Genomic DNA, 14,377 nt, shown 5'->3' with positions numbered 1-14,377 from the left:
TACGTTACATCATATACCACATTGTACACATGCATCACACACATACCACATCAGACACAAGTATACACACAACACACCACATCATACACATACTACATACCACACTGCACACATATCACACACTACATTACTCATATGTACACAAACACACCACATTACACAAACACTAAGTCACACACACGCACACTCACATGCCTCATGCAGACACACGTGCGCGCACGCACACACACACACACACACCACCACCACCACCACCGCAAACAGCTGAAAGCTTCCCCGGGCACTTCTGTTCCCTATGGAGGCCCTTTCCTGGACTCACTGGGGGCGCCCCTACTCTTCCTGGCTCCCCTCCCTCTCCCTCCTGGAGTGCCATCCCTTCCTCCGGACGCCCAGGCCCCTGTCTACGGTGCAGAAGGGCCCAGATCCCTGTGCGCCCAGCCACGCTGACATGGTCCCTCTTAGCTTGGCGTGTGCCCTCAGGGGGAGTCCAGCCAACGTGGTTTCCCCAGACCGCCCCTCAGCACGGCCGCCTTCCTTCCCTAGGAACCTGTTCTTCCCTTCTGTACCAATGCTTCAAGTCCAAGATTTACTTCTGTAGCCTTTTTGCTTTTTCTTCCTACTTCTCTCCTTAAAGCCCTTCTTTGATCTTCTCTGCTCGGCGGTATCCCACGCCAGCTATCTGGATGACAGCAAAAGGGGATACTGTCAAGCCGGATTGCCTGGGTTCGAATCCCTGTGTCCTCAGCCCAGTTCCCTGACTCAGCCTCCAAAACGGGGACAGTAGTAGCACCTGCTTTGAAGGGCGGTGCGAGGTTCGCGTCGGAGAGAGCCTGGAACACAAGAACGCCCTGGGGGAGCTGGTGGCTGGGGTGGTTACGACCACCTGGAGGCTGGGCCATTTATGGGGATCCCGGGGTGGCCCTCGGGGCCGCCGTGCATCTCACAGCTCTCCGGCTCATCAGCTTGTCACCTGGTGCCTGCCCTATCGGCGGTTGAGCCGTCCCGGGAGGGCTGCGAGGGTCATTGCTCTCCAAACTCAAACTCGACTGCACTTTGTATTCTACATCTAGTGACCCCCGTCCCCCGCCATGGCATTTCCGTAACCACATGCAATCCTGTGTGATAAACGGGTGTGTTAGGGAGTGAAGCGAGCCAGCTGCCTCATGTTTTGTTCATTCCATGAGAAAAGGGGAGGATGCCCTTTCATTTACTACCCCTCATCTCATAACTCTTTAAACACTTGATTTTCTTTTTTAAAGATCACGTCTTCTTTATTGTTGTTCTCCAGAAGACCCGTTTCCTGACACTTTACACACTTGCCGAGGGGCCCGGAGCCTTTTCCTTCGGTGCCCATCCCTCCCCGATGGGCACCCGCCCCAGCTCTGGCTTTTCATCCTCCCTCACCCGTTCCCCTTGGATTCCCAGCGTCCCCACTCTGGCCCCGCCTGAAAATACTCTGCCTAGTTCCGTGTTCTGCTCTCTCTGGGGCTTGCTTCAGGCCAAGCAAAGGTCAGTTCAGCCAGATGTGTCAAGGGGGGGCTACTTAGCTACATCAGGAAGTGGGCTCCCTGGCGCATGCCCAGAGCCTGCCATGGGTGGAGGGGCCGTGGGGTGGGGCCAGATGGGGCCATGGTCCCAGACAATGCAAGATCTAGAATGCCTTCCTAAGCCAGCAGAGGAAGCTGTTGATGGTTGGGGGAGGGAATGACAGCCCCCCAGCACGATACGTGTAGTTATTCTGACACGAACACTGGTTGGTTTGAAGCCCAGAGTGAATTCACCCTTCAGGTCTGCGTTTCCAATGTACTTGCAGCTACGTGAGTTCAGACACCCTCAGGGTGGACTTGCTCGAGGAGCAGCTCCAGGGGGACTTTGCGTCCATCAATCACCTCTTGCCCGATGACAAAGTGAGCGCTCTGCACCACTCCGTGTACGTGAGGTGAGCGGCCAGGCGGTGCCGCTGTCCGCACTGCGTCACCTGCTGGCTCTGTTGAGCTGTGCACGGCCCCACGAGGACCCAAGCGACTTGAGAGTGTGTCTCCAAATGCAAGGTGGGGGCTTGGCCGCCTCAGTTAGACTGGGTGGAGGGAGCACCGGCTGGGGTGCAAGAACGCAGCCCAGAACAGGCGAACATGGCCCGACAGAGAGGGGGAGGAGGGTGGTAGGCAGTGCTGCATGGGTCGTGCTGTTCTCATTGTGGGCCCCAGGGGTGTGTGCGGAAAAGGGCCGAGGGACAAGGAAACTGGAAAGAACAAGATTAAGGAAGACACGTGGCCTCTGTCTACAGAGTACTTTAACATTTGCAATTCCTATTCCCTGTTTCCCCCAGCAAATCGTGAGAAAAGTAAAAGGAGGTGCCCGTAAATGATGGTGCCCACAGCCTAGTGTGTCCCCTGCCTCTGCAGTCAGGCATCCCCATGTGCTCCTCCTGGCGCTTTGGGCCAAATCCCAGGAGCGGTTCTCTGCTCTGGGAAACAACAGCTTGTCAGCCTGTCCGTCACATAATTGATAGTCACCCCAGACTTTGTGGGGACAGCTCATCTCTTAAGTCCTAAAACCTCCGTCTAGTGACCCCCCCTTTTCCGTGCATGATTGCATGAGCGGCCTGGGGCTCTAAAGGCAGGGAAAGTCACAAAGGGACACAGGTGGATTCTAAGAAAAGCACATTCCCTGCCCCCCCCCCCCGTGCAAGGGCGAGCACGTGTCCTTTCTGGGGCAATCACAGCTCTGCTCTGGGGAGGAGCGTGATCCAGGCTGCAAGGACACCTGCCATGCTGTCCGAAGGGCACTCTGTGTCCTCCAGGGGCCAGCGAAGAAGCCTGGGCTAAAGCTGACCTGCAAACGATACCAGTGATGTTTATATCACAGCCCTCCTCCTGCCTCTCCCATAATTGGCTCTACAAAGCTCAGAAGCACTCAGTCACTGTCACATGCACAATACTTCACTGTAGCCAAATGTTTCGGAATGATTGACCTCACACGCGTGTGGTTTGTTTTTTTTTTTTGATATGGACAAAAATTGCAATCTGTATTAAACAGCAGGGAAATAGAGTTCATTTTTCTTTTATCCCAAAAAAAGTGCTCATTTCCCTGACCGTAAACCTCCTCTTTTGCTCCTTAGGGACGGGTGTGCCTCGGGTCGTGTGGTTACCTTGAAGTGTGCAGGTAAGAGATTTCGCGTGGCAGAGAGAAATGGAAACACGCGCGCGCTCACAGACTCCGGTCTCCCTCGCCTCCTCAGACTGCTCGGGGTCCCCCCGTCCTAGGTGCCAGATGGGAACCCTGCAGACCCCACCTGATGGAGGAGGAGAGCAGCGTCAGTCTGTCTCATCCGTTAGCGGGCTGGGGGGCGGGGGGTGGGGAGGCAGCCTGGAGCAACTTCTCTGCCGCAGACAGGACCGTGGTCCGTGACGCCCTGTCACTCGGCGGTGGCTCCAGCAGCCTGACTCACTGTCATTTTCTCCTTCCCACTCCCCCTTCCCACCTCAAGGAAAAGTGTGCCCAGGCTGGTCAGCGCCCCAGGCTCCCTGCCCCATGGCAGGCGCCCCTGGCAGAGGGAGGGTTCACACTGCAGGGGTGGGGTCTGGAGAAGTCAGGCAGGTGCACCGTAGCCCTGCATGACCGAGGAGAGGGCTGCAGAAGGTTCCCGTGCTCCTGGTGAGTGGTGGTCGTACGGGGGTCATAGGCGTCGTGGGGAGGGGCGCTGCCAGCACCAGACCTTCCCACTGCGCCCTACGTCTGCTCCCACCCCCGCCCCCTCCGGCTCTCTTTCTGGGCTGTGAGCTCTGCAAGGACAGCAGGCTGTCAGGGGGGATGGTCTGTGGGTGTGACAGCAGGTTCCCCAGAAAGGTCTGTGGGATCGACCCCCAGCCCTTGTTCTCTCTCTGCAGTCTGCGGTCTGAGAATGGGCTACAGCTCACGCATCGTGGGTGGAAACGTGTCCTCGCTCATGCAGTGGCCGTGGCAGGCCAGCCTTCAGTTCCAGGGCTATCACCTGTGCGGGGGCTCTGTCATTACCCCCGTGTGGATTGTCACTGCCGCGCACTGCGTCTATGAGTGAGTGCTTGTCGCCCGCAGACCCCATCTAGACCGGGCCGTGTTAGGATGGGGAAGATTCCAGTGGTCAGCAGCAGGCCCAGAAAGCGGGCAAACCGACCGGATGGTCACAAAGTAGTGTCCAGTGAAGTGGACCCATCACTGTCCCTGCTGGCTGTGACTGGTGACGCTGAGCTCATTCTAAGGATTTCAGACCTGCCTCTCTTACGGAGAAGGTAGAAAGCTTTGGACAGAAGCTTCCTTGCAGGAGGGAAACGGCCGACCTCCCTCTAGAAACTTACAGGGGAGCATGCTGTGGCCAAGAGACCGAGAGGTGGCTCCGGCCGGGTGGGCACCGGCCTCCCAGGCAGGGTCTCGGGGGAGGTGAGCACGGGCGAAAAAAAAAACCACAGGAGGACTTCCAAACCCCAGAGGTCAATTCTCCATTTTTGTTTTTGTTTTGGCTGCTGTCTGATGGAGAATGGGCCCCGACAGACCCCTCAGATGCTGAGAAGTCTGGAGGCGAAGGCATCGAGGCCTGCCTGGGGAATGCACGGGGTGCTCCTGCTTCAACTCTCCGCCTTCTCATTTCAGCCTGTACCTCCCCAAGTCCTGGACAATCCAGGTGGGGCTGGTTTCCCTTTTGGACAGTCCAGCCCCTTCCCATCTGGTGGAAAAAATCATCTACCACAGCAAGTACAAACCCAAGAGGCTGGGCAACGACATCGCCCTCATGAAGCTGGCCGGGCCGCTCACCTTCAGCGGTATGTCTGGGTTCCCTGCTGCTCTGTTGCTCTCAGTTCTTTCAAGAGAATTTGTAATCACCCCTTGATGCCTTTTTTATGAAGCTGCTTTGCAATCCTTGGCTAGACAATTCCAGGAGTTGACTCATTTCCCTGCTGGCCATGGTTGATTATCTTTTCTCATTAAAGTTGTGATTTTCCTGGTTCTTGGTATAACGAGTAATTTTCGACAGCATTCTGGACATCGGGCTATCACGTTAGGTGACGCCGGGTCCATATACCTCTTCAACTTTTGCAGTGGTCACCCTGTTCGCTGTGTGTGACTGGCCTACTTTTGTGGGCTGTGCCTCTGATGATGTTTGATTTTAGAGACCCTGTGGTGCTACTTTGGTCAACTCGGTTCATCTGGTGCCACTGGGGTTCCCACGGGTGCCATTTTCTTCCCGTTGTTGCCGGCTGGAGATGAAAGGGACTTCCCCCAGGCCAGGCCACAGGTGCCTCGAGGTGGTGGAAGGGGGTTGCTGGCCCTGTGGGGTTAAAGAGCTCTTCCCAGAGCTTCTTGAGGTGAGGTGCACCTGCCCGGTGTCTTGGTCATGGCTTATAAAGAGGGCCACATCACAGGTCAGTCAGCTGGGGATCGTCCCCGTGGCCACTTCTTTACTGGGCACCTTCAGCTCCCTGAACTACTCAGAAACAGTCTCTCCCCGCTAGCTGCTGCATCCGGCAGGCCAAGTGTCTCCCTGGGAAATACCTAGTCCTAACCTCTGAAAGTTTCAAGAATACCAGAACACACAGGATAGAGCTTCCAAACATTTTGCAGATGCAGACAAAGGATTACGAACCTACTCTTAAATAAATTAAAGCCCCCTTTGCCTTCCCCGGCATATAGCCGCACGCGTCCCCAGAGGAACATCGAGCAAGGCCCCTGATGCCACGGAACCGTGGCCCGGGACCAGTGTGTTCATCACACCGCACATCTCGTGTTCTATGTGTAATGCTCTGAAACTAACATTTCCGGGGAAGCAAAGAGAAATTGTAATGGTGGCGTTCGTTTATCGTTAATGATACTGGGTTATAAAAAATGAGGTGCCAACATCTGCTCTTTGATAAAAATTAGCGAATGCTCTTACCACTTCTCTGCCTTTCCATTACCGTCCCATGCGGAAAGGCTTAGCGCATCTCAGAGTGTCTTCACGAGACAGCCTCATGGCAGCCGTGACACTGTCTCTGCTGGAGGGTGTATGTGACACAGCCCACGGGGACAGGCAAGTGTCTTGCCTCCAGGTGTGCCAGGAGGGACCAGAGTAGCCATGGAGGGATGTTTCATAAGGCAGTGTGCCCATGGTCCAGACCAGGAGTGGGCAGGTTAGGGCCCCAGGACCCAATCGGACCTGTTGCCTGTTTTTGTGAATACAGTTCTGGTGGGACACGACCAGATCCGTTTGTGTACCACTGCCTGTGGCTGGCTGCTTTCAGGCCATGGGGGCAGGCCACGCGGCCCCCCACAGAACCTCGTGTATTTACTAATTGGCCCTTCACAGAAAATATGCCACCCCTGGTCCAGACCCACTCACATTGCCACAGGTTAGGCTCTGGAGGGGGAGGATCCCTGTGCTGAGCTGGCAGCTTTTAGACCAACCAAAGGCTTGACCTTTCTTTGGGAGAGTGGACACTGGGGAGAGTCATTGTTTTCTTGGACTAGTGCTTCATCTGAGTTCGAGGTTGCTGTCTCCCCTTGCAACAGAGATGATCCAGCCCGTCTGCCTGCCCAACTCCGAAGAAAACTTTCCTGATGGAAAAATGTGCTGGACGTCAGGATGGGGGGCCACAGAGGATGGAGGTCAGTCACCTGAAATCGAGATTCTGAGCCCAGGGAGCCCAGAGCCACGAGGCCCAGCGTGGACGCCCACCATGACACGCTGCCCCCCGTGTCCCAGGGTGGCATCCCCGTGGGAGGCCCCCGTGTCCCAGGCAGGGGGTACGGGTCAGCTGCTGGACACACGCTCTCGGCAGAGCGGTTGTGGGTCAGAGTCATGGTTCCGCTTATCTTGGGGAAACTGCAGACTTTGTCAGGGAGAAATAAATGAAAAAGGAGGACTAGGGACACTCCTTGTTGGGGAGATGTTCACCAAATCATCAGGCGGTTTCCCCCCATCCTCGCCACCATGCTAGCAGAGTACATAAGGAGCCCATAGAGAACCCTTCCCAAGGTTTATTCAGGAGGCAGACATCTGTACCTGGTGATGAATTTTCATCTTGCGTGCTTTGGAAGATGTGCTGTTTCATTAGAGGAGGCAGATGTATGGAAACTTACTGCTATAATCGTAACGGTAATAGTCATCTTAATGAGAACAGCGCATGCCAGTGGAACCCGCCCCATCCTTCCATCGGGGTGGGGCACACCTGTGCTCATCACTCATAGGTTTTCCACCAATGCCTTTCCTTCGGGTAGAAAATGTAAGAGTTCCTTGGCGGGGGTGGGGGGAGGGGGACTGTTGTAACAAAGCTCCATAAACGGAGAGGCTTAACCAGCAGAGACTCATTCTCTCCCAGCTCTGGAGACAAGAAGTCTGAGATCAAAGTGTCACAGGGCCGGTTCCTTCTGGAGGCTCTGAGGGTGAAGAACTTACCTTGGCCTCTCCTCCAGCTTCTGGTGGCTCCAGCCATCCTGGGCATCCCTTGGCTTGTAGACACATCACTCCAGTCTCTGCCCCATCTTCTTGTGCCCTGCTGCCCCGAGTCTCAAATCTCGCTCCCCTTTCTCTTATAAGGACACCGGTCTTTGGACTTAAAGGCCATCCTAAATCCAGGATGATCTCATCTTGAGATTCTTACGTTAGTTACATCAGCAAAGACCCTACTCCAAATAAGGGCACATTGTAAAGTTGCAGGTGAACATGATTTTTGGGGGTGCAATTCACCCCAATACAGGAACTTCAGAATTTTCCTCCTGAGGCTTATTAGTTGAGCCTAACCCCCCTCCCGCCCCAAACGTCCAAGGCACACGGGGCTTACCCAGATCTACAGGGTTTGTTCTCTTCCCCCGGGCAGGGTCTCATCCCCGCGGCTTGCCACGTTCTCTTGCCTATATGGGAAGCTTCCTCCACAGACACGTTGAGCTCCGTTTCACCACGTACCAGGTGCTGAGCCGGATGTCTCCAGGCCGTCTGCGCCTCACAGCAGCCCCTCGGTGGGGAATTATCTTCATGGCCATCTTGAGGGCGAGGAGCCTGGGGCTGAGGGGAGCTGAGCGCCTGGGGCTGAGGGGAGCTGAGCGCCTGGCCTGGGCTCACACGACCAGGTGGTGGGAGGTCGGGGTTTCCACGTCCACACTCCCCCCACAGCCCTAGTCACATTGTTTCTCAGGACTTGTGGTGTCAGAACATTAGTTCATTATTTTGCCAGATCCTGTGGGACGAGAAGGGAGAGATACCACTCTCAGCCAACCTCTGGCCAGTGGGCCCCAGGCAAGTGGGGTATGGGTGGATTGGAGAAGCCCGTGCAGAAAACAGGATGCAGCTCACACTCAGAGAACTCTTCGAATGTGGCCTTGAGGAGTGTAGACCCGCACCCCACCTGCTGATATGTGCTAGAGACACGGGAATAGGGCCGTGCCCTGCTTTCAGCCTATAAAACATAAAGATACCTGGTTTACAAACAGGTTAAGTTAGAGGTGTGGATCCCTTTGGGTCAATGGTGGGGCTGACCCAACGGCAGATGTATCAGTTCCTGTTGCTGTTGCAGCAAGACCAGACTCATTGGTTTCAACCCCAGGAAGGCATTATCTTCGGTTCCGGAGGTCAGGAGTCATCCATCTCCACGGGCTGGAATCCATGTGTTGGAAGGGCTGGTCCCTCCTGGAGGCTCCGAAGGAGAGTCTGTGTCCTGGCCTTTTCTAGGTTCTGGCGACTGCCTGCTGGTTCGTGGCCCCGCCTCCGTCCTCACAGTGGGCCAGGCAGTGTCCCCCGCCCCCCCCCGGCTCCCCCCCCCATATCACATCTTCACCTCTGATGCTTGCGGTTCCATTTAGAGCCCACCCAGGTAGCCCAGGCCCGTGTCCTCATCTCGGGGCCCTTCTGCCGGGGAAAGTGACACAGACAAAGGTTCCCGGATTGGGAAGTGGACACCTTTGGGAGGACACTTTTCTGCTGCCCACACGAATGTTCTGCCTGCAAACTTCACGGGCACGGGCCTCAGTTTCCCTTTTGTAACCTGGATTGTTCTGAGGCCCGAACGGGCCGGTGTGGGTCAAGCGCTTGGCCCAGGATGGACCCTGGGGAGGTCCATGCTGGTTACTGCTGCCCAACCTCCTCCTGCTTTGGCCACTTCAGGGGAGTGCGTGGCCCTGATGGGAAGCAATGGGCTGCCCGGCCCGCTCATCAGGGAGCTCGCCACAGACCACGCGCCGGCCACCTCCAGGAGTGGCCTTCTCTGCCACGGGAGTGTGGTGGTGTGGCCCCCGCCCCTGTCCCGGTGCATGCCCTGAATTCCCAGCAGGGCCCCTCAGGCATGTACTGCCTTCCCTCTGACACAGGTGATGGCTCCCCGGTCCTCAGCCACGCAGCTGTGCCTTTAATCTCCAACAAGATCTGCAACCACCGCGATGTGTACGGCGGCATCATCTCTCCCTCCATGCTCTGCGCCGGCTACTTGAAGGGCGGAGTGGACAGCTGTCAGGTAGGGGCCCTTGGTGGCCTCTGGGGGCCACCGCGGCAGGGGAGGCTCTGGACGGTGACCCAGCCTGTGGGACAGGCCACTGCAGGCATTGCCCTGGGACTGACTGAAAAGCAAATTTACAGGGTGTGGGGAAGATGTTTGCTCAAGATAGCACTCCCTTGCCTGGCCACCAGCCGAGTTTACCCGGCGCTCCCATTCCGCCTGGGTGCTGGCGGCGGGAGGAGTCTGCAGGGTGCCCCCCGCCCCAGCCCTGGTTCTCAGAGTTTGCAGGGGCTGCAGGCGGGTGGGAACTGGTGCATCTGGCCTCCAGAGCCACAGTGAGTGCGACTCCAACACTGTGGGGGTCCAGCCCTGGCCGGGCAGACCCTCCCTCTAGAGCGCTCCGCGGGCTGTGTGCAGCCGCCTCCACCTTCATGGGTTCAGTGCCTCTAGAATCTGGCAGGGAGACAGCTGGGGGAGACCGTCCCTGGGGGGCCAAGGACCCCACTGTTGGGAGTGCCAGCATCAGTTCTCGGAGGCTGGGCGCATGAGCATGGAGGCAGCCTTGCCCTGAGTTTTGTGATGAGAAGGGGGGGGATCCTGGTGCTGAGACCAGGGACACCCCCTACAGTGCTATTTCCTCACCATCCAGGGAGACAGCGGAGGGCCGCTGGTGTGTCAGGAAAGGAGAGTGTGGAAGTTGGTGGGCGCAACGAGCTTTGGCATCGGCTGTGCCGACGTGAACAAGCCCGGGGTCTACACGCGCATTACCTCCTTCCTGGACTGGATTCACGAGCAGATGGAGGTGGGTGCAGCTCACGCTGGTCCCCGTCATTCGCCTCCAGCGTCCTTTCCTGTGGCCCCAAGGCTGCTAGGCAGGGTCAGGTGCGACACTGAGGGGTCGGTCTGGCAAGCAGTGCCCTGTGGCCTCTGGGTGTCGGACGTAAGCACGGCTAGTCCCACAGGCAAGGCTAGGCGTGGGGGTGGTCCTGGGCGGTGGGTGCACACAAGGGCAGCCACAGGGATGCAAAGGACAGACTTTCTCCACCAAGTGGGGAAAAGAAAAGGGGTGAATGACGCGGAGGCCCTGGGGAGGGAGTGGGTCCGATGGGCGTGAGTAGAGGGTGGGCAGGGTGCAGACAGTGGGGGAGGGTGTGAACCTGCAGGCCCCCAGTGCCCCCTGAAGAATCTGGACCTTGCTAAGAGCCAGGGATGGGCCGGAGGGTCTCTGATCTCAGGGGGCCGGGGCAGCTCTGGGCTTTGGGGGAGCCTCCCTGAAGGGGGTTGCCACAGGAGGGAGACAGGTCAGGGAGGCCGGCTTCCAGGACCAGGGCAGGCGGGAGAAGGGAATGCCACAGGCAGCCAGGAGGGACAGCCACCCCTGGGGTGGCAGGCCTGAGAGGGGCAGCGGGGCCTGGCCACCCAGGAGCCTCAGCAGCACAGCCTTCTACCTTGTGGATACCCAGCAAGTATTTGCTGACTTGATCTCCGATGCTGAGCCCCCATCACGCCTTGGACAAGTTTCAAAGAACTTGGGTTTTGCCTTTTTGCTTTTAAAATTAAGGCCAAATTTATGCAACAGGAAATTAACCATTTTAAAGTGGACAATCAGTAGCCTAACATCTTTCACGGTGCTTTATAGCCAGCAACTGGACGCTCTGGTGCTCCCTGTTCAGGACCTTTTCGCAACCTCATTAAACAGTCACCCCCCCCGCCCCCCTCCCCCACCAGTCTCTGGCAAGCAGTAATCTGCTCCTGTCCCTAGATCAAAGACCTTTTAAAATGTTCCTTTCAATTGGAAACAATTGGCTAAAAAAGACATCAAACACCTCATGTGTCTTGGGTGTTACTTTCCACTTCCTCTGGGAATTTTTGCTTTGAAGGAAAAGCTGCATCATGGTTGCCCTTTTCCAGGCTGAGGCCTGGTTTGGCTTCTAGTCTTGCTGAGCCGCCATACTGTGCATCCTCTGCGACCTCGAATAGTTTCTACCCTCAGCGCCGCTCCCGGCAGAGCAATGCTAGAAGACACGCCTTTTCCAGAAATGCCTGTTGACACTCCTTTTGTGAGCCAGCACACTGGCCCAGTGAGCCTCACAAGGGACACGTAACACTCTTAAGCACAAAATGCAGCCCAAACTCATCCACCTCTTTGGAAGCAAGAGAACAGATGTTTGCAAGAGCAGCACCCCCTCCCCACCCCCTCCGGCTGCAGTGGCCTTGATGGCCGTGAGTGGGACCCCAGGGTGCAGATGATCGCGGGGCTGTGGGGGATGGAGGGCGGGAAAGGGGGAGTCACCCACAGAGCCACTGAGGTGCTCCCACCACGCAGCCCCGCTCAGGGACAGACGGTCCACGGGACCAAGCTAGTTGTCATGAAAGTCAAGTTTGAAACAGATGTGGGTCCAGGAAACCAGCTCCCCGTCTTCAAGCTGTGGAGGAGGGCCGGGGCCTGGCGGGGTCAAGTTTCCAACGTCCCCCTGGGAGCCTTCTAACAACAACGGTGCTGGGTGATGTCTTGCCCTGTTTCCCTCAGCACTGGCCTGGGTGGCAGGTCCTGGGCTGTCCCCATATTACAGGGGAGGACACGTTCGTAAAAGCCCTGCAGCTGGTGACAGCAGACTGTGACTCCAGCCTCGCACCTGCTGCACAGCCGATCCCCACTGTGGGCCTGCACCGGAGCCTCCCTGGCTGCCTGTGTACCTGACGATTCCCGGGACACTTCTCCAGAGGGTCTGATCAGGGGATGTGGGGTGAGGGCCCTGGCGATTCTGATGCACGGGGTCTTCAAGGGAAGACACTTTGCCGAAATACCGATGGGGGCCCTCTGGCTCCCTGGGAGGGCTTAAAAAGAGCTTCCACCCCCTCCCCCCACCTGGATCCATGCTCCCCTGCCCCGAGGAGCACGTGCACGAGTGCTGGACGGATGGTGGCTGGATGGCCCCCTGGAGGCCTGAGACATCTTCGTCACCAGCTGCCTCGGTCTGTCCACTGGGGGCCAGTATGAGAGCTGCCCTTTAGCAAGTCTCTTCAGGTGTCCCGGGGAGGGGCGAGGATCCAGAAGAGGCTTCCCTTCCCGTGGGAGGTTTTCCAGAGGTCTGCATTTTCAGTTGTTTCTCTGAGTACGCCCACGGACCTTCCAAGGGCCCACACAGGTCGAGGGGCATTGGCCCGGTCATCAGCTGATGGGACTGCCTGCTGCGTCATCTCTGCCTTCATCCACTGTGCTCTGTATGAGGGCTTAAAACAAACCTGTTCTGACTCAAACCGGGACTCAGGACCATGACATGACGGCTGGAAAGGCCATGTGGCAACTAGGGAAAGGGCCCCAGGTCAGGGACAGCCGATGCGGAGGCGGGTGCTGGTGGGAGTGCTGTCTCACACGCCCCGGGGCCCGCCAGCAGAGGCCACCTTTGTCCCCACGCACGGTGGGGACCAGCCCACGCTCACCCGTGGCAAAAGGCAAGTGCCCGCTCCATCTCAGTGTGGGGGGCCGGCTTGAAGTGCGAAAGAAGGTAACGACTGTGTTTTCATTTCTAGAGGGACCTGAAAACCTGAACAGAAGGGGACAGGTGGCCACCTTGACTTCCTGCCGTGATGGAGACCCCCTGTCCTTCCACGGGTCCCTGGGCAGAAACTTGCAATGGGAGCGCGAGCCTTCGGTGCTCTTCTTTCTGGCCCCATCCGCAGAGCCAAAGGAAGGAGCACCTTTCTGTCCCTCCACCTCTAGAGCAACCGGCTTCCGGCTTCCAGCACCTCGACAAGCCGCCAGGGGCGTTGGGCGAACATGGCCTGATGCTCCTTGGTGACCTTCGCTGAGAACAGATGTGGGAACTCCTTCGTGGTGTGACTTTGTCCCACTTGTTCTCTGCCCCTGGACACAGGCAAATCCCATACAAACAACGCAGGTACTCAGTAAGGACTCGAGGCCCAGAGCCACAGGGGGCCAGTGTCACTGCACGTTTTTATCCCTAGGCGCTGGAAGCGACCCAGACTTCCTACTTCCAAGGGCCCTTTTCGCGTGTGGGAGCTTAATCTACAGTGATTAGTCATAAGGTTTATCTCTAGTCTTTCTTTGTAGCATTTGGTGCTTGGTGCATTATTTGTCTCTTGCTTCCCGGGGACATGTGCTCCCATAAGGCCTCCGTCAGAGCTTGTCTGAATGAACCCTGACCGCTCGTGTACATTGCAGTCCTGAGCTAAACTGGAGAGCCTTGATTACTTTGATCTCCTCAACATACATTGTGGGTTTTGCACTTTTCTGTCGGAACAGCTTTCTTTTCTTTTTTAAAGGTTTTAAGTGTTTATTTAACAGAAGGAGAGAGCGAGAGAGAGCGAGCATGAACGGGCGGAGAGGCAGTGGGAGAGGGAGAAGCAGGCTCCCCGCAGAGCAGGGAGCCCGATGTGGGGCTCGATCCCAGGACCCTGGGATCACGACCTGAGCCAAAGGCAGACGCTTCACCCAGTGAGCCACCCAGGCGCTTCCTGGAACAGGTTTCTCAGCAGATCAGAGTTACACCAAAAGACGCAGAAGCAGAGTAAGATGAGAAGGTGCTGGACTAAGGCAGGACCACCTAACCCCGCACAGGGGTGCCGAAGGCACGGTGGACAGTCACGTGTCATCGAGAGGCCAGAGTCTTCCCTGCATCTCTGCATGGCCCTGTTACCCTACCACGCACCTGCAATGTTAGAGACCCCTCCCGGTTACCCACACAGCCTCTGTGGCCCCCAGGCACACACATAACAGGGAAGAGCTGCTCGTAGGCAATCACTGTCCAGACGCACTTTACCACAGATGAAGTTATCACATACGAATCTGTTGCCTTGCCCTGAGGCGGCCCTAGGAAAGCTGACGAGTTTCCAAGAGCGAGCAGGTGCCCGGGGAGGGAGAGGCTGCGGGGAGCCTCCCCGCGTGTCCGAGACGGGGATGCCCAGGGAGAGAGGGA

The 14,377-nt window shown here is 57.2% G+C and overlaps 1 protein-coding gene across 3 annotated transcripts in view; it reads left to right on the top strand.

The window, feature by feature from the left end:
* TMPRSS3 (transmembrane serine protease 3) overlaps positions 1-13,795 on the top strand; it is a 23,217-nt gene extending 9,422 nt beyond the window's left edge. For 2 of the 3 annotated variants that reach the window (XM_073887043.1, XM_073887045.1), the window contains exons 6-13: positions 1,814-1,939; positions 3,122-3,165; positions 3,891-4,056; positions 4,630-4,799; positions 6,523-6,618; positions 9,313-9,455; positions 10,087-10,239; positions 12,972-13,795. In XM_073887043.1, the coding sequence (XP_073743144.1) occupies positions 1,814-1,939; positions 3,122-3,165; positions 3,891-4,056; positions 4,630-4,799; positions 6,523-6,618; positions 9,313-9,455; positions 10,087-10,239; positions 12,972-12,989 (916 nt within the window). In that variant the 3' untranslated portion in view covers positions 12,990-13,795. The remainder of the gene's footprint in view (positions 1-1,813; positions 1,940-3,121; positions 3,166-3,890; positions 4,057-4,629; positions 4,800-6,522; positions 6,619-9,312; positions 9,456-10,086; positions 10,240-12,971) is intronic. The other variant, XM_073887044.1, reaches the window with a different exon arrangement.
* The last annotated feature ends 582 nt before the right edge of the window (positions 13,796-14,377 follow it).

Source organism: Callorhinus ursinus, unplaced genomic scaffold (assembly GCF_003265705.2).
Source record: "Callorhinus ursinus isolate GAN/ISIS: 27379988/994484 unplaced genomic scaffold, GSC_fseal_2.0 scaffold75, whole genome shotgun sequence".
NCBI lineage: Eukaryota > Metazoa > Chordata > Mammalia > Carnivora > Otariidae > Callorhinus > Callorhinus ursinus.
Note: the sequence above shows the minus strand (reverse complement) of the source record. Positions and strands in the feature narration are given on the sequence as shown.